At 35.5% G+C, this 19,734-nt stretch overlaps 1 protein-coding gene across 1 annotated transcript in view; it reads right to left on the bottom strand.

Annotated features, from left to right (window-relative positions):
- The window catches only part of DMD (dystrophin), a 1,921,612-nt gene that overhangs the window by 633,446 nt on the left and 1,268,432 nt on the right, over positions 1 to 19,734 (bottom strand). Inside the window, exons 49-50 of the mRNA XM_041000021.1 lie at positions 16,744 to 16,845; positions 2,772 to 2,880 (exon numbers count right to left, since the gene is read on the bottom strand). Coding sequence (XP_040855955.1) covers positions 2,772 to 2,880; positions 16,744 to 16,845 — 211 coding nt within the window. The remainder of the gene's footprint in view (positions 1 to 2,771; positions 2,881 to 16,743; positions 16,846 to 19,734) is intronic.

The raw sequence follows: 19,734 nt of genomic DNA, 5'->3' as shown, positions 1-19,734 counted from the left end.
TAGCCTGTAGAAACAAAAGGATAGACCCACATCTATCACCATACACTAAGATCCAATCTACATGGATAAAAGACCTAAACCTACATCCAGAAACCTTCAAACTCTTGCAAGAAAATGTAGGAAATACACTGCAAGACCTAGGAGTAGGTTCCGACTTTCTAAGAAGGACACCAAAAGCAATAGCAGTTGAGAACAGAATAAACAAATGGGACCTCATCAAACTAAGAAGCTTCTGTACAGCAAGGGAAACAATCAACAAAGTAAAAAAGCAACCCACAGAGTGGGAGAAGATCTTTGCACACGATATAGGCGATAGGGGGCTAATTTCCAGGATATACAAAGAACTTCAAAACAACCAAAAAACCAAAACAAACAAGCCACTCAAGAAATGGGCAAGGGAAATGGGCAAACATTTCACAAAGGAACAAGTCCAAATGGCAAACAAACATATGAAAAAATGTTCCAGCTCCCTAGCAATAAGGGAAATCCAAATTAAAACATCGATGAGGTACCACCTAACACCAGTAAGATTAGCCCACATAAACAAGAACACCAACGACGCTTGCTGGCGAGGATGCGGGGAAAAGGGAACCCTACTCCACTGCTGGTGGAGCTGCAAATTGGTACAGCCTTTATGGAAATCAGTCTGGAGAACACTCAAACAACTCGGAATCTGCATGCCATATGACCCAGCAATAGCACTCCTAGGAATATATCCAAAACACCTGTTTTACGACAAACCAACATGCATCCCTATGTTCATTGCAGCACAATCAGTAATTGCAAAAACATGGAAGCAACCGAAATGCCCATCAGCAGAAGATTGGATAAGAAAGCTTTGGTTCATCTACTCCATGGAATACTACGCAGCTATTAAAAAAAACAAAATGCAGTTCTTTGTGGCTAAATGGGCACAACTGGAAACTATAATGCTAAGGGAAATGAGTGAATCCCAAAAGATTAGATACCACATGTTTGCCTTGATTTAACCTGTAATTTTTTGTTTGGTTGTTTGTTATTTTTTGAACCTGTCATTGATACTGTCTCAACCCAGATGTTTCGAAGAATGGAACTCGCATTATTCTTAACATATTGTTTACCCATTACTATGTCAATTAATTCCATAATGTTGTATATTGAAACTGAGGCCTTGTTGGGGCTTTTAACCGACCGGATCTTTACTCTGTTAGACCTATCTTCAGACCATAGAAGGTCTCCCCAGGAGGCCACTGAACTTATCTGGACAATAAGACGCTGAACTTTATGCTAGGCATGTGTTTTCAAGCAATGAATCTCAACTGAACTTGATCTATGGTTATGCAGCAAGGTGGAGGAATCCACCATGGGGGGAGGGGTATGGGGAGGGGTGGGGGGAATCCCCAGCGCCTATAAAACTGTACTACATAATACAGTGTAAGCAACAATAAAAAAAAAAAAAAAAAAAAAAGAACAAGCACTAGCAGATGATTACATAGGGACAAACTATGCATGTGCCGAGAACCAAGAAGTACAGTTCATTAAAAAAAAAAAAAAACTGACACAATTAATTGAATATAAACCCTGACATAGCAATTTTAGCATTTCAGGCTAACAACAACAATAAAACATAATGCTTGTACATTGTGTTCAAGCCTCCAGTGTCATTAAATCGATTCTGATGACTGCTCAGAAACCCCAGGTGGTACCTGAGATGCACTGGCCCAAGACAGCAGCACGGCCTTACTTAACCCAGTCAATATTTATGCCTTTCCTTGTGCTAAGACTGTATTACCTTGGCTGTGATCCCTCTGGTTTGGTATAATTCCAATTGATATAAATTTTGTAAAACATCACCTTAACCTGAACTACTAGTCACCACACTATTATACTTCCATTGTTTAATCTTTGAAAAACAGACGAGGCAAAAATAAATAAATAAATACAACAAAGATGCTTTTAGTTCCGCCTAATTATGGAATCAGTATAGCAAGGACATTTCCTGGCTTCTTTCCTTAGGATTTAATCCAGCATTCATGTTGCCGTGAGTTTTTATGCATATTCTCCATTAACAAATGAGGATATAAAATCAGTAAATAGGCAATAAAATCAAGTTAAATTGTAACCATTACTTTCAGCTGCAGTAATCAGAGTCCATGCTTCAACAAAAAACAAAGTGTTCTTAAAGTTGTTTTCAAATGGGACAGAGAAAAGTATTAGGGCATTGTGTACATTTCTGTAAATTTTAAGTTACATTTGAGGAATACGAATTTAGGACTCCCTGAGAAAGACTTACCATGTGTTTCGTATATTAGCTGGCACTGCATTCTCATGCTCTCTTCAGAGAAAACATACTCACTCCTGGGTGCAGGCAATACTAACGCTACATGGTGTTCCTTACTAGCAGTTCCCTTCCTCTCCAGAAAATTCTAAGTTCTCCCTTTGCTTCCAGGAAATTTCCTTTGGGAAATGATGGGCTGGATCAGGACTATAAAGGTTATAGGGCTCAAGGATTCCTGTAGGACTGCCTGAGGCCTTTGCTGGAGGCAAATCACTCTCCCTTATACTTTACCTCTCTTTGTAATTGTACCCCCACAGAGCACAACACTCCACTTAATCTTTGTCATCTTCACTTTGAATCAATTTCCAAGGAACACAACTGAAAACAGTTCTGCATAGTAAGTAATGTAAAGGTTTATCCTTACTATTCTTATCAGAACAAATTTTCCCTCTCAAACATCACCCCACAGTTGTAAATAGATAAAGACAAAGAAAATGGGATCAAGCTTACTTACCTGCTCCAACAGGGGCAGCTCCAGAAGTGAGGTCAGATCGCTTTCCCCTTAGCTCTTGCAGGAGATAGTTCACAGTCTTCCACTCAGCACTCAGGTCTTCTAACTTCCTCTTTAATAGGAAAGCACACAGGTTACTTATTTGATTAACACCTTGACCATAACAATTCGTAAAGTTACTAACTCATCCTGTGAATATATGATTGGATTTCTATTACATTTTACATCTCAATTTTTCTGGAACATATTCCTTTCAAATGGACTATTTCAGCCACCCACCCTACAAATATTTACTTATTGTTTGTCACATGGAAACACTACCCCCAGGCACAAATTTATTCAAATAGGGCTGAGTGCAAACATTACGGAAAAGCAAACAAACAACAGTCCCCTCTCAATAGTTATCCCGACATTTAGATCACGTCTATTGTGGCTTTATATTGAAATCCCCTGAGAACTTAACACAAAACAAAACAAACCTCAAAGCCCTGGCTCACCCCAGATCAGTTGTCTCGGAACATCTTGGATGGAGGGTCTTGCCAGACACGGGGAGAAGGTCAAATTATCAGCTGCTGAGCTCCTCGTGGAATTTGCCAAGCCCGTGTCTGCCCCATGATGCTCTGAGCTTGTGCGAAAGCCTGATTTTAATGATCGCCAATTTCTGCAGTGTAAATTCTTCCCACATGGGCAATTTTAAATTACGAAGATTGGGTCAGCATGCCTCAAAATTTACCATTAGGCCCTCCTGAGCTGACACAAGCTGGCTGCAACATTCCACAGGGCAGCTATATAATTTGCTAAAGCCAAAAGTGTCCGTTTCCATCCTTATGCTGTGAAAAGGGGAGTGAGCTTTTTACAATCTTTGCTTCCTTTACATGGACTGAAAGCAGAGAAGTTCACAGTGCAAGGGCAAATGTTAATAGATTGGGCAGGGGGGAAAAAAAGCCCTATTGCCCTTACAGCAATATTCAAAATGCTTTGGGATCAAGAGAATCACCTGGAATCCTTGTTAAATCACTCACTGCTGGGTCCCAGCCTTGGCGTTCTGAATTTAATAGATCTCATGTGGTGCTTAGAAATTTGAATTTTTAAACTTTTTCAGGTGATGCCGATGTTGATTAAGGCATCCATTATAACCAAGGAGTTACCTAACCACCTATAATCAACTACATATGTACAGTCTCTGGGAAAAAAAAAAGAGAAAATATTCCTTTTTATCATTTGCAACAGAACTGAATTCTCTTGGTAAAGTCTAGCTAAGCAAAGCTGTCAAGGGGATGACAGAACCACAATATGGACAGAACCTTGGTTTCTGTCAACACAGACATATATTAGTGTTCTCATTAACTTGAGAATTGTGTTGTATTTACCATGCATCTTCTACAACACTGAGATATTATAGGTGTCTTAAAAAAAAAAAAAAAACCAAAACCAAACCAAACCAAACAAAAAACAATGTAAGAAAGCTGCTTGGCTAGCTGGTTAGGAACACACAGATTTTCTATGAGCCAGCAAAATATTTCCACTATGTTAAGACAATGAAGTTTTTTAGTTTGTAAGAATATATTACTAGCACAAAGGTATTCAATAAGTTCATGGAAAATTGGGTACTAAATAATATGCTTAGCCTAGTGCAAAAATTTGAGGTCATATATAGCTGGAATGTTTAAGATCATGAAAATGAATTATGAAGAATGCATATATTTCAACTTTTCCACCAAATATACTTACTTACAAATCAATCTCTACATAATTTGTCAGTTGCCCTCACATGGTAACACTATATTTGAAAACTTTACCTGTGCCTATGCATGGTTTATAGTAGCATTTTACATAGCTCTAAATTCTGATGCTAATTTTGAGGGCACAGATAATTCTACTAAGTTGGATTTGGTAAAAATGAGTACATTAAAAGAAACTGCATTTCTAGTGTGAAGAATCAGAGTTGGACGAGCCCAAAACCACAAATTCTTTCAAGAACTACTAAATAAATAGGAATGGTAATGAATGCAACCTAACAACTGCAATGGTTTATATCCATGCAGTAGCTAAAGCTGACCATTAATCTAACGCTGATCATTTCAACAAAACACTCGTCCATTTATTTACTCATTCCAGGGAAAATAATGCTCAGCTGCTATCCCATGCCAGTCTGTGTGCCAGTTATAAGTTTACAAAAATGAAGATAGTAACCTCTATGCATTCATAGCCTTGTGGAGAAAACAGACAAGTAAATAAATCACAGCAGAGATTTAAGGGAATTATAATGATTTCACCAAGACACATCCAGGGACAGCTTAATTCAGCCTGGAAAGGTTCCAAGGTTACCAAAAGGCTATCATATTTATATATGAATTGGTCCTCAAAGATTAATAGGAATTGTTCTGAGGTGACTTTGAGTGTCTGGCAGAAAAGGGCATTCCAGACAGACAGAGGCTACATACAAAGCACATAGACAGGAGCATTGAGCCTTCCCAATGAAATGCAGGAGTCTGTTCTGGTTATCTGGACTACAGAGTTTATAAAGAATGATACAGAACTGCTAGGACAGAGCAATGGCAATTTATTAAAGTCTTGTAATGTGAGATTACCAGGGAATCGATGGAAGTGCTTTGAGCATAAGACTGATAACATTTGTGTTTTGCAGTATGGAGGCTTTATCAGAAGGGAGCACATGGCTTGGAAGAATAATTTGGTAACTGAAGTGAGAAGTGGTCTGGAATTGGTCTGATCAAAGGCTTTATCCATGTAGGGAATGCAGAAGACTGTGTGTGTGTGTGTGTGTGTGTGTGTGTGTGTGTGTGTGTGTGTGTGTGTGTGTGTGTGTGTTTCTTCTCTGGCACACACTGATGATACAGTGTAGTTGTACTTAAGGTAATTAAGATTTTGAACTGGGAAGTGCTGAAGAGAAGCTTTCTGTCAAGGTGGTCATTCATTCTACCATATCAGTATGTGTCATTTTTCAGTTAGTCTGCAAGATAGACTATTTTTAAGTTAGGTGCTGAGTTTTTCATTCCTCAGATGTTACAATCTTCACATCCAATCTAGAGTGCTTCCTATCATTAGGAGCTCATCAAAATTTTCTGAATTAAGTGTGATAAAAGTGGCTACTTAAACAGACAGTAAAGTGACTTTTCCTCTTCCTAACTTTTCTATGATGCAAATTACATACCATTGATTACATTTCTTATAGAGGACTTTAAGAGCCCATGTAAGTCTTTCCAGGTTTATAACCATTGTATTAAACTTTTTTAATTCCTGAAACAAACTGTATTTGAAAAACTAATGCTCTAGACTGGGTTATTCATTCACTTCCCTACAGGGACTAGGTGGCAAATAAGCACAGAACCAGATTTGTCCAAAGCAAAAAAAAAGGCACAACTTCAATTACAACTGGTTTTTCATGGAGATATGTTAAAAAAAAAATAAACAAATGAAAAATACTACTGATATTCTTTCACATAAGTGTATGCCAGAGAAGTTGTACCAAGATCCTTAAATGCACAAGAAAGTGCAATAAAACCTATTAGTGCGTTGTATGGAATTAAGACCAATATGGATATTATGCTAGAGAAATTGATAACATACTATTGTGCATAAATGCTAAAGAAACCAACAAACTAGATGTACACAAAGCTATATTGATGGATCTTTAAAACACAGTTATGAATTTTTGCAAAGAAACATAAGATTTATAAAACGACATTGCTTTAATAAATTTAAACTATACTTATAAATAATACATATTATTGTTTCACAAGAATAAAGCAGGAACTAAATAGGAGTAGAGACATCACTGTTACATTTTAGGGATTTTTAAAACTGGTGGTTAAAACAATCATTAAAAATTAAAATGAATAAATTTAAAGTTCAATGAAGAGTATGAAACACATATAATAAATACCAAAAATTCATCACTTCATATTCCAATTTTCCTCTATGCTCTTGAATTTATTTATATCCAGCATGCATGTACTGTTACATTAGAGCTTTTAATATTTTTGCCTAGGATGCATATTTTTCAACATTTATTAAACTACCCATGGATATCAGTCTATGAATTATAAATATCCGCTATGGATCCAAAATCAAACAAAATGCCTCTTATTGAGAAAAACTATCAGAGAAGGTCATGACATTTGGAAAACTGCTTTCAGACCTGGTATTAGAGCCTAAACACATGAATTAGATATTATAAAAAGCCAGCTAATAATATGTTTGGTCTCTGGGTTCCTTTTCAAAGTGACTGTAACTTCACAAGGACAGAATATCAAGAGCATATGAAAATACCCTTGCTGAAAACAGAAAGGAGCAATAGTCAAAAGGGAGAAGGTAAGAAACTTAAAAGTTTGTAATCTAGAAGTATAGTAGTTTTGGTCATTTAGTTAAGAGGTGATAGTTCAATCTATGACAGATTCTTATCACAGACTGCATCATGCATATGAAGTTATCTCTCTGGGAGGAGAAAGAGAGGACAGAGATTGATTCAAATATTTTTGAGCATCTGCTCACTCTTATACTCAATAATTATATTGGCCCCAAGGTGAGTGGGCCAAGGGAGGAAAACTTGTTTCTATAGATGTCTTATGTTCCAATTTCTTGTCATAATAAAGCCATCTCATTTGATTTTAGTTTGCTTCTAGTATTTGAAGGAATATATCCTATAGACTTGATTCTCAAAGCAAATTACCCAAATCGTCTCAAGAAAGAATACTTTACATTGAACTTCACCATGTTCCAAATGCATCATGGTGTAACTAAACAATAATAAGAAATACATAATGATACCCCGAGAAAATTAGGAAACATTTAATAGGCATTGTAACTTGGAGTGAGAAGTCTTAGATTTTCAGTCTTTATTAATACCAGTAGTGTGATCCTTGGCAAATCTCATAGGTTGCTCAGATTATCCAAACTTGTAACCTGGATGTAATACTTTCACCTGCTTCAAAATTTTGTTGGAGAAACTAAATGAGGTTTTTTTTTTTTTTAATCTGGAAAGAATTCTGTGAACTCTAAAGTAATCTAAAATAGTTGGTTAGATGTTATGCACTGCTTAATGAAGCAGAACAGAAGTTAGTCAATAAAAATTTTCATTAAAATAGCTAAACCAAAATATTTCATTGCATAAAGCACTAGGTTTGGATCACTGGGAAAACAATGGGTTCATATATTCAATATTCTTTTTATTAATATAGCAACACTGAATATTCCTTCCGCTTACTTAAATGTTATCTTGCCTACTGTTATTTCCAGATAAACAAATGAATGTTTATTGTAATTTCAAATATAGAGTTGGCTTTGTAGCATTTAGTAATAACCTTAACATAACATAAATATCTGCAAATGTTGCAATGTGTCAAAAGTATAACAACCTAAGAAATAAAATATTCCTAATCTTTCATAATTATTACCAGATGACATAACTTATGAAATGCTTTTAATTGTTGATTTGGCCCTGCAAACACACACACACACACACACACACACACACACACACACACACACACACACAAATCCAAGTTATTTGTGTTATTTCATTTTGCTTTTTGCTTCTCTGGCATGTGCCTATATTTTCACTCTCTTATTTTTTGTGTTAAGCTGTGAAATTCCTTTCAGTAGCAAGAAATTCTTGGCTGCAGTGTTCTTCCTATAATTTAATGAAAATCAGTAGAAAGCAATAATTTGTTATATATTTTAGTACCCTATATGAAAATTTAGGTACAAGTGAATGTACACGTAAATCAATCTCTTTAAATATAAAGTCAGTGAGATATTAGTTATCTCCTACTTTTGAATAAAATTTCAAAAATTTTAAACTTTGAATATTAAATTACAGTTCCATTCAATTCTCATCATTACAGATTGTATTTTACCCAAAAAGATTTGAGAGTATGTTTAGTGGCAAATTGAGGTTCATTAGAGGAAATTTTGCTGCCAAGTGTTATTTCCTATTTTATATGTATTACTTGGGAACAGTAAATGTTAAGACACTGATAGCTGACTGCTGGCCAGACTGTGATAAACATAAAAACACTCATGGAAAACAAACTAGACAGAGACAAGGCCAGCCCATGGCCAAGTGTGGAAAAAGACAGAGACAAGGCCATGCTGCCATTTGAAAAATGAGTAATAGAGGCACTGTTGCTCTTCTAACAATGATATGTCTAATCCTGATTAATCAACTCTTCTTCCAGATAAAAATCATTAATGGATGTGATCACTGCTTCTTGACAGCATCCCAACCCTGGAAGCTGTAGAGAATTCTTTCTAAAATCGTATTACTGAGATACTCAACAGTGTCTGTTGAGTGCTTTCTATCTTGCTACAAAAACCTACATATTTCTAATAGATTGCTAATATGCTTCTAGCAGTCACTGATTTGAAATTTTTAATTATTCAGGGATTACAACAATGCCATACTACATGTAATTTAAAGAAAGACTGTGATCTTTAGAACTCTGGAATACATACAGTAAGAATTTGAATTAAAGTGTTCCACACATTATTAATGCAGCAAAAGCAATATTTCTAAATAAGCATGTTCTTGGGCAAAATGTGGGATTGCAAATGTGAATATACCTCTCGTTAAGAAATTAAAACTAATTAGACATTTAATAATCTCATTCATATCTCTAAATGTTTGCAGTTTTTTCAATCTATTACAAATTTTACATTCTCATTGGAAAGTGAGGCTATCTTCATGTTCAAGCACCGTGATTAGCATTTATTCAACCCATAAATGAGAACAGGATTAGCATTTACTCACCTGAGGCAAAAGTCAGTTGTAAGGCAAACTTGTATCTATTAAAAACTGAAATGTGGCTATTTGTGAGTTAGTAAATTCTAAAACATCTCTAATATTATCTTGTTTTCATACATTTTCTGCACATTTTCTCGGTTGTAATTTAGCATGGAAACTGTGTTCACAGAAATGCATAAGTAAAAGTGGAGTTGTTAATTTGAGTGAACAATTTATGCTATTTCTCTATTGACCTATGATGCTTTCAGAATGATGTATGAGGCAAATTAGATTGTGTACACTGACAGATGACTTATAAAACCCAATTGTTATTATAATCAAATATATTATGCAACAAGATTTCAACTAAAAAGATATCAGTAAACTCTAGGTATTGATATAATTGTGATGATATTTAATTGGACAACACACCATTTTTATCAACAGGACTTAACCACATATCACATGTAAAATTTCTGACACAAATAGTTTCTGATTACATATTTTAAAGATTGGTATGTAAAATTAACCTGAAGAAGTTTTTAGTAATGTTAAGACGTTGATGTTGGCAGTAGAACAAACTTGTTGGGAAAAAGAAAATTAAAAAACACAACATCTGCTTAATCTGGTTAAATAATAAACAAAACAGCTGGGAAAATGAAACATTCCTCTCTGTGAATAACTGTAATTGAAAATGACTAATGGTGCTGTCATTTTTTTAGCTTATATTTGAGAAAATGATGCCTGGAAGATTATAATTATCTTCCGAGCCAATTGTGTAAAATATTTCGTGTTAAGGTTGAGATGGAACTCTTTAAGTTTTATTTATTTTTATTGCAAAATCAGACACATATAGAGAGGAGGAGAGACAGAGAGAAATATCTTCCATCCTGTGATTTACTCCCTAAGTGACCACAATGGCTGGTGCTGCACTGATCCAAAGCCAGGAGCCAGGAGCTCTTCTGGGTCTCCCACGTGGGTGCAGAGGGTCCCAATGCTTTAAACCATCCTTGACGGCTTTCCCAGGCCACAAGCAGGGAGCTGGATGGGAAGCGGGCTGCCAGGATTAGAACTGGTGCCCATATGGGAGCCCAGCGCGTTCAAGGTGAATATGTTAGCCTTTAGGCCACAACACCAGGCCTGAAATGGAACTCTTAAATATAGAAGGTTTATCTATACCTTAGTGTTTTATTACATTGAAAAATAAAGAGCAGTAAGAAAAATAAATTATTCAGTTCATGTAAGATTTCTTTTGATAACCAAAATATTAGTAAAGCAAACTATCTAGCTTTATTTTACCAGTTCTGAAAGTAACCCAGACATTTATATTTCCATTAATGCTGTTAGATCAAATATATAGAAAATGTGGAATATAGTCATTACAAAATTATACACACATTTTAAAAATATTTTAATAAAAAATACTTCTATAGTTTAAAAATGAGCATAACTAAAAGCAAATGCCAGGGCTAGCATTATGATTCAACTAGCCAATACTCCACCTTCAAGCACTGTCATCCCATATGGTTGCCATCTTGTATTTAAGTTGCGCTACTTCCCATCCAATTCCCTGCTTGTGGCCAGGGAAAGCATAAGATGATGGCTCAAAGCCTTGGGACCCTGCACCTGTGTGGAGACATGGAAGAAGCTCTTGGCTCCTGGCTCCACATTCGTTTAGCTCCAGTTGTTATGGCCATTTTAGGAGTGAACTAGTGGATGAAAAAGGACTTTCATACACTCTTTTTCCTTCTCTCTGTATATCTGGTTTTTTTTAATAAAAATAAATATCTTTTTAAAATAAGAAGCTAATGGCACATAGACGGTTATGCTAAATAGTTGAAAATATTTTTAAAAAACAAGTAACAAATTGCTTCTTTTGCAGTTATTTAAATTCTTATTGATGCTAACTGTTTTTGCTGTTTTGGGGATGCTATTGCAGACATAGATTATACTCCATGAAACACAAACCATTTTATGGTGGGGTAGAGTTGTCACTTGTCAAAAATCAAGTTGAATGCAAATGGAATAAATTCCTGCATTAAAATATACACACTGTATGAATGGGATAAGAAAAGGACTCATCCATTTATTGCCTAAAAGAAAACATCTTAACAACAAAGATACACACAGAGTAAAAATTAAAGGATGGAAAAAGATATCCCAGGATAACAAAAACAAAAATGATCAGGAGTACATAAAGTACGTCTCAAAAATTAAACAAACAAACAAACCAGAAATCATGCTATGACTCTCTTTGACCACAATGAAATGAAACTGGAAAGTAACAACTTAAGAAGTTCTACAGAATGTGCAAACACATGGAGAATGAAAGATACACTCCTGAATGAACAGTGAGTCATAGAAGAGGATCAAAAGGGAAATTTAAAAAAAATCCTAGAACTGAAGATTGCATTGCAATATATTAAATCTACTTGGGACCCGGCACAAGCCGTGTTAAGAGACAAGTTTATAGTAAATAGCATCCACATCAAGAAATTGAAAGGAATCAAATAAATGAAATATTCTAAAAGTGTATATGAAGAACCTAGATAAACAAGAAGAAACAAAACCCCATATTTGTAGGAAAAAATAATTAATTAAGACTAAATAAAAGATAAGCATATCTGAGGCTAAAAAATGATGCATACGACCAGTGAATTGATGGCCTGGATTTTGGGGGAAAAAAAAAAAAGAGCAAAACCAATATATCATTGACACAACTAACAATAAATGGGAGAAATTCAAAATTAGTAAAACCAGAGATGAAAAAGGAGATGTTACAATGGATAGCACAAAAATAAATAAATGTAATCATTAGGAAATAATATCTTCAAAATTTTGATGGAACTCAAAGCAATTTACAGATTCAATGTGGTACCAATCAAAATATCAAAGATGTGCTCATTTTCGGGAAAAAAATGGCTCTAAAATTCACCTGAAATCATAGGAGACCCCAAATAGTGAAAGAAATCCCAAACAATAAGCTGTTGTCATCACAATGCTTGATTTCAAGACGCATTATAGAACAGGTACAAGCAAAACAGCTTGGTACTAGCACAAAAATAGACACACAGACCAATAGAATAGAGACTCCCCAAATTAATCCATGCATCTGAAACCAAAAAATCTTTGAGAAATAAGTTTAAATCATTCCCCAGATAAAGCACAGTGTATCATGACATGCAGAAGTATATAACAATATGCACCTTACACTGTATAAAAATCACAATAGATCACTGATCTACATTTAAGACCCAAAGCCATTACATTACTGAAAAAAAATATAGGGGATACTACAAGGTACTACAAGGTATTGGCATAAGCAAACACTACTTGGATAAGACCCCAGAAGCAAGGCAATAAAAGTAAAAAACAACAAATGGCATTACATCAAGATAAGACAATTATTCTGAACATCAAGGAAATCACTCAACAAAATAAGGAGGAACCCAACAGAATGGTGAAAATAGTTCCAAACTACACAACTGATAGAAGATTAATATCCAAGATATACAAGAGCTCCAGAAACCCAACAACAAGACCATTATAGTTAAATGGGCAAAGGACAGTAACAGAAAATTTTGAAACAATGAAATACAAATAAAAACAATAATCAAGTTTCACCTCAGTCTTTTTACAATGGCTATCACAGGAAAATAAAAAATAAAATAACACTGCCAAGGATGTGAGGGAAAAGGAACTGTAAAATGCTATTGGTGGGGATGTACACTAGTGTAACCCATTATGAGAAACAAGCACGGGGATTCTTCAGAAATCTGTTGGTAGCCTTACCATATGATCTAGCCATCCCACTCTTGGCAATTTACATGAATGAAATGAAACTAGCATATAGGAGAATTATCTGTACCCTCACGTTTCTAGCAGCTTGACTCACAAATAGCTAAGATATGGAATCAACCAAGATACCTAAAGGAAAAATGTGTCATATATACACTATGGAATACCATTCAGTCATAAAAAGAAGGAAACCCTGTCATTCATAACAAAAAGGATACAAACAACTAGAGTCCATTATGCTTAGTCAAAAAAAATCAATCCCAAAAAGACCAAAAGGTTTTCCCTGATTTGTGGTATCCAATATAGAGATCACACACACACAAAAAAATGCAGTATACATAAGCAAAGTTAACCTTTGAGATTTGATTATTGCTTATAATTTTTGTTTATCCATGAACAATAGTAGCTTTTCTACTTACAACTTGTTATTTAGCTGTGGGTTAAGTTTTCAATTATAAAGAAAACTGAAAATATGCCATTGTTGGACTTAAAAAATTTCAAAAGGAGGAGGAAGGATGGTACAGAAGGAGGGAGGGTATAGCGAGAATTATCATGCTTTTAGAACTGTATATAGTATGTGGAATTCCCTTCCCTTTATATTTATTAAAAAATAGTTAAAAGAGAAAAAATGAACAGTTTTAGAATCAATTACATCAATGGTATTATAAGATATTATTATCAAAGGCAGAACTTTAGGACTTTCAAACAATTTGACTTACACAGTTGATCTTCAACAATGTCTTTAGTTATGATGAAAGAACAATATACAAATTAAATGAAATAAAAGAGGCAGAGAAGTAAGAGGATGAACAAATAGAATAAAGATATTTAATTGTACTGTTGCAGGCCATTTCTTGGCACTTGAGAGAAAGCAGTATATTTATGTTTTTAATAGAAATTTCTCATGATGTATTTATGCCTTTTAATATGAAGTCCTCACAATAAATAAGAAATGTGATTAGTCAGGTTTTAAAAAAACAGAAATATGCCATCTTTGAGAGCTGAAGAACTCCTAAGAAGTTGATAAAATACAGAACAGAGAAAAAAGGAAGAAATCAAATAGGAACGATGAGTTTAGCTCTCAGTTGGAATTCAGCATGGGAGGCAAGTGTAGGAGTCAAACAGACAGGATGTCTGATGCAGAATGTGGAGGTGCCAATAGATAGTCAATTTCATAAGAAACAGAATCATACTCTGATGTGTCCTTAATTAGAATGTCTGCAAGCAGTGGGCTTACTAATTATCTATTTAAACACTGGATCTTACAGACACAACGTGAGAGGTTTTTCATTTTCTAAGAATATCAACTTTTTTCATCATAATTGTTATTTCTAAATACTGAGAACTCCTGCAAAACTCCAAGCAAAGACAAATTTTCCCATGAAAATGTACTGCAGGTTACTCACACTGTTTTCCCTTCATCAAGATCTGAAACGCTCAGTGTTGAAGAGGCATTAGGAATAGCAGAATTTTTAAATTTTGATATATAGACTCAAGGTTGAAAAGGGCTTTGTTCATGTACCATCTGAGCAAGGGATCACCCTTCAGAAAAATCATTCTTAACCTTTAAGAAAGAAGTTTTTGATCCATGCTTAGATTCAAACAGCCTTCATGGCTTTCTGTCTTATATTGCTGGATGTCATGTTATGCAGTCATGGTGTGTTTTTTGAGCTTGTAATGTTTCAGGCTACTATAAACCCAACTAATATTCAAGTATTTCCAAAGCCATAGTCTGCATCAAAAGCTACAAACAAGTCAAATATTTCTCTGCATCCCATATGCCTAAAGGACTTTTGCCTTTTTAATTTGCCTTTTTAATTCCCTATTAATTTGAAATGTTGGTTCTTCAAATCCAATGGGAGAGGTGGTAGGATAGCCATGGGTTTTCAGTTAAATTCTACCTCTCCCCACAAAACCAAGATTTTTCTTACTGACTTTCAATTAAGACCTTAAAAGTCAAACAAAAATTTACATTTGTAATCGGTAACAACTGGTTGCAAAACTTGGCTCAAAGACAGGCACCATAAGGTCTAAAAATTTTTTTTTCCAGAATCAACCAAATAAAGATAGAAGGAACTTACTTGCTTCTCCATTTGGCCATTTTATGACTTGCTAAAACTTGTTAACTTGACCGGGCCTGCCCTTCTAGTATCCACAGAAACACTGAAATTTGCTGTTTTTGAGACTTAACTAACTCTGTGATTTAGTATCAAACAAAGGGATTGGGATTAGATGGAAAATAATTTTTGTCGATTTGAGCAGTGGCAACAATGTGCTCCAGAATTAATGCATGTGCATGTCTACAGAGAAACTGGGGTCTCCTAGCATCGAGTGCTTGGACATTATTGTTCAGGTCTTGGTTTTTAAATTTCCTTAAAGGAAAGTCCCTTGTAAGCTGTAAGGAAAACACACAATTTCTGCGAAATGAAACTTGGGCCAGGCACGAGGGATACAAAATGATGACCTTAGAAACAGAGTCCAAGTCATGGTAACGCTGTTTGCAAGGACAAACTGGTTCTGTATAATGAGGTTATTGACCTGTGCTACTTTAGAGCGGTTTTAAACATGATGGTGAGGCTCACTAAATCTTGGCCTGCAACATTAGCTGAGAAGCCAAGACTGATCAATAAACAGCCACCATTGCAGGCTCTCCGGAGGCTTCCCCATAATGGGAGCCATTCTAATTTTGGTCAGGTACTGAGAATAAGGTAACATATACCTAACATCTATTTATCACTGGGCTCTCATTTGCGAATGGAAGCCATTGATTAGCTGTTTTGTGAAAACTGACTGGGCATTTCATTTCTCTCCTCATGTAATAGCCTGTGAATAAATGTGCCCTAGACTTCAAAATGTACACCAAGAAGGGAAAGAAGTAGAAAGCTTTCTCCCAGGCCAGCTTTTTATCAAAGAGAGAAGCAATTACATGACATTTTGCTAAAAATTCTTGACCCAATAAAGTAGTGAATACTGAATGCTGATTTTCTCCTTTCATAGGAAAGAGCAACAGAGGAAAGAAAGGTCACGGGCCATATTGTGATTCTTTACAGCTGTTGGAGACAGACTGTATGATGCAGTAGCTTCATTTGAATGAAGCCAAACAATATGAAAAGCATCAAGGCTGGCAAGCAAAGCAATAAAGCTCCAAAGAATTTAATCTTCCTTGAAGGTGGGACTACTTCTTTGTACTGATGGCAGCACACAGGACAGAAATGACTCCTTTAATGCAATGACTTGTTAATAGCTTTAAGATCACAATATATAAATAGGATATATGGATCAAAAAGACAGCTTTGCCTCAGCTCTTGCAGGATGGCCAATATTTCCTTAAGTTATTTCATCAATTATAAATAGACCACATCAATGGCAAATGTACAATAGGGGAAGCGTAACCCATTATGAGGTAATGGATATTGCTGGAGGTTGCTTCATTACCTTCAGCGGCTGAGTGGCTGGTTTTTCTTTGTACAAATGCTGCCCTTTAGACAAAATTCTTTCCACATCCGGTTGCTTAGCTTGAACTGCTACTTCAGTTTCCTGGGGAAAAGAACCCATACAGTGCAGATTAACTTCACAGTTTGCAATAAAATTACTACATTTAAATATGCCCTTGGAGACTCCACATGTATTCCAGATCAATTTCTACACGGTATATAGGAGCACAAAAAAGTAGCTTCTGCTACTGAGAAAAGAAATAGAGGTTTCTTTCAAATATACCACATTTAAAAAACAAATTCATAATCATGTCAAATTATATTATTACTACTATTATTATTACATCGAAACACAGCCTTTGGTTTGTGATTTGTCAAAAATGTATATTGCTAGAATAAAATATAAGGTTTGTTAATATAATTAATGCAAGTATACACCAGTATTATTAGCTTTAAGTATTCCAATAATAGTCCTAATGTTCATTTTAGTTTACAAACTTTTGGTGTTACAGGACTTCATTTCAGGCTTTCGATCTGAAATTTTGTTTTGAAACAGACATGTAATAATTCTTTCCACATCACTAATGAAATTATTCAGTTCCTTTCCAAAGAATAAACACTTAAATCACAGTATAAAAGCTTATTATTTATTAAGCAGTCCAATTAAATAGGCCTTTTGAGGAATGATAAAATTAATCTGGGGGTTGTTTATTTTACTTTAGCCTGGAGAGGATTAAAGCATGCTGAAACAAAATCCGTTTAGATATATGGATATAAAGTGTTACGTACTGGCTGCTGACTAGCACGCTGATAGAGAAAAGAAAAGAAATGCACATAACAGCGCAGCAGGAAGTAAAGTTAAATATTACAGAGGACTTTCTGGATGGTACACTTGTTAAACACTAGGCTAGAATATCGATTAATCAATGTCAGGCGTCAGTCAGGGATCAGGCAATCTTCCCCAGAGAGCAGCTCCTGATTAACCCATGTCTTTCTTCCTCCCTATGGTACCCCAAAGCCTGCCAAGGACTGCTGTGTGTGCGTGTCTTCACACTGCTGTTTCCATTACATGCTGTTTGTACCTGTTCTCTGCCAGCACAGCAGGACAAAAAAAACCTCCGAACATAAAGCACTATAATGTCATACTACACAATGGGCTGTCTTGCAACTGACCATGGCTTAGCACATGCTGTGGTGAGATGATTTCTCTACTTCTTTTTATAACAGACATCAGTGGGACACAGGCACTTTGGTCTACAGTATCCCTAGCAGGAAGACTAACCTCATGGGTTAAGGTGGTATGTGTGTACATCTCCATTCCTTTAAAACAGGACCTTGGTTACTTTACTCTTAGAGAACTGCTGATTGATGCTCTCACTGGCCATTGCCAGGAAAAGCATTGCTCCCTTGGAGCGCAGTACCCGGAACAACTGTCTCTTTTCTGCTCTCAGATCAGTAAGAGGGAGGCAGCTAGTTGCAGGCACTGAATTCCTAATAGTCCCCAGACACCATATACGTTCACCCTTAAATTTTAAAATACTTCAGTGTACTGAATGGTTATATGGTCTCAAAATAATTTAAAGAGAGAAAATAGAATATATGACTTGAAACAAGCACAGAAAAGAGTACATATTTAGCTTTTGAAAACAATTTAAATAAGAAAGCAACTTGTTTTCCAACCCCGTGTAATTTCATTACATCATAAATTACAAAGTTAAATTTACTTGTGTATGACATAAGTAATGCAGTTATATTTTATATGCAATATATAGCTAAAGATTCAATTCTAAATCATGGAGAGAACTTCAGTCAGTGCTATTATTGATACTGTGTGGTTATCTAAAATAATGGGCTATTTTCTATTTTGTCAGTGAAGACCAGAAACTTAGGGTATTTGTTGACACTGACAATTACTAGTAATAGATATACTTTTGATTGGTATCATCACAGTCATAGACTATATTGTTGATGATAATACAATTCTCATTTGGGTAATGACTACCTTTTTTTAACTTCCCCAGACCCTGATTCAGATTTCTAATTTGTAGATGAGACAACAAAGTTGGAACGCAATGCTAACAGTCATGGCAGTAATGATTTAACTGATTTGCCCATGACCCCATGGGAAGTAGGGGAAAAAATGTTAAATGTGACAATAAATGCTGTTGTACTTTGAGCTTGTGGGAATTAGGTCAGGCTGCATATTAATGACATTTGCCTACACAGACAGTTGAATGTTTCCATGGCATACTTTCTTTAAAAAACAAATCTGCAACAGTTAAACACTGAATTTTCTTCTCTACTTCCAAACTTACATTAGAAATTATTTTCAAAAATATGTTCATCTGGGCCCGGCGTGGTGGCGCAGTGGTTAAGGTCCTCACCTTGCATGCCCAGGATCCCATGTGGGCGCCGGTTCTAATCCCGGCAGCCCCGCTTCCCTTCCAGCTCCCTGCCTGTGGCCTGGGAAAGCAGTCGAGGACGGCCCAAAGCTTTGGGACCCTGCACCCACGTGGGAGACCCGGAAGAGGCTCCTGGCTTCGGATCGGCATAGTATCGGCCCATTGTGCTCACTTGGGGAGTGAATCATCGGACGGAAGATCTTCCTCTCTGTCTCTCCTCTCTGTATATCTGCCTTTCCAATAAAAATAAAATGTTCATCTATTGATAACAGGATTTCAAACCTTCTTGTATGAGAAACTAAAATGGGATTATCTTATATTAAACGTTTTCATTAACTTCATTTTAAGTAAGATTACAGTTCTCTTTCCTTATTTGTCACAATATTTATCTGATTTAATTTTCATCTATGGAATCAAGTAAAAAAATACAGACACAAGCATCTTAGCAAACAAATGAGCATTTTATAGGATATATATATATCTGAATGTGGGACTTCAAATAAGAACTTTGGTAAGTGATTTAGAAATACAATTTTGCATTTGAATTTCCACAATTGCCCTCACTACATTTATTTGCATTGTGAATTTAT

This window comes from Ochotona curzoniae, unplaced genomic scaffold (genome assembly GCF_017591425.1).
Source record: "Ochotona curzoniae isolate NIBS_2020 unplaced genomic scaffold, NIBS_Ocur_1.0 contig_1274, whole genome shotgun sequence".
In the NCBI taxonomy this organism is placed as follows: domain Eukaryota; kingdom Metazoa; phylum Chordata; class Mammalia; order Lagomorpha; family Ochotonidae; genus Ochotona; species Ochotona curzoniae.
The sequence above is the reverse complement of the archived record's forward strand: the minus strand, read 5'-3'. Positions and strand labels throughout refer to the sequence as shown.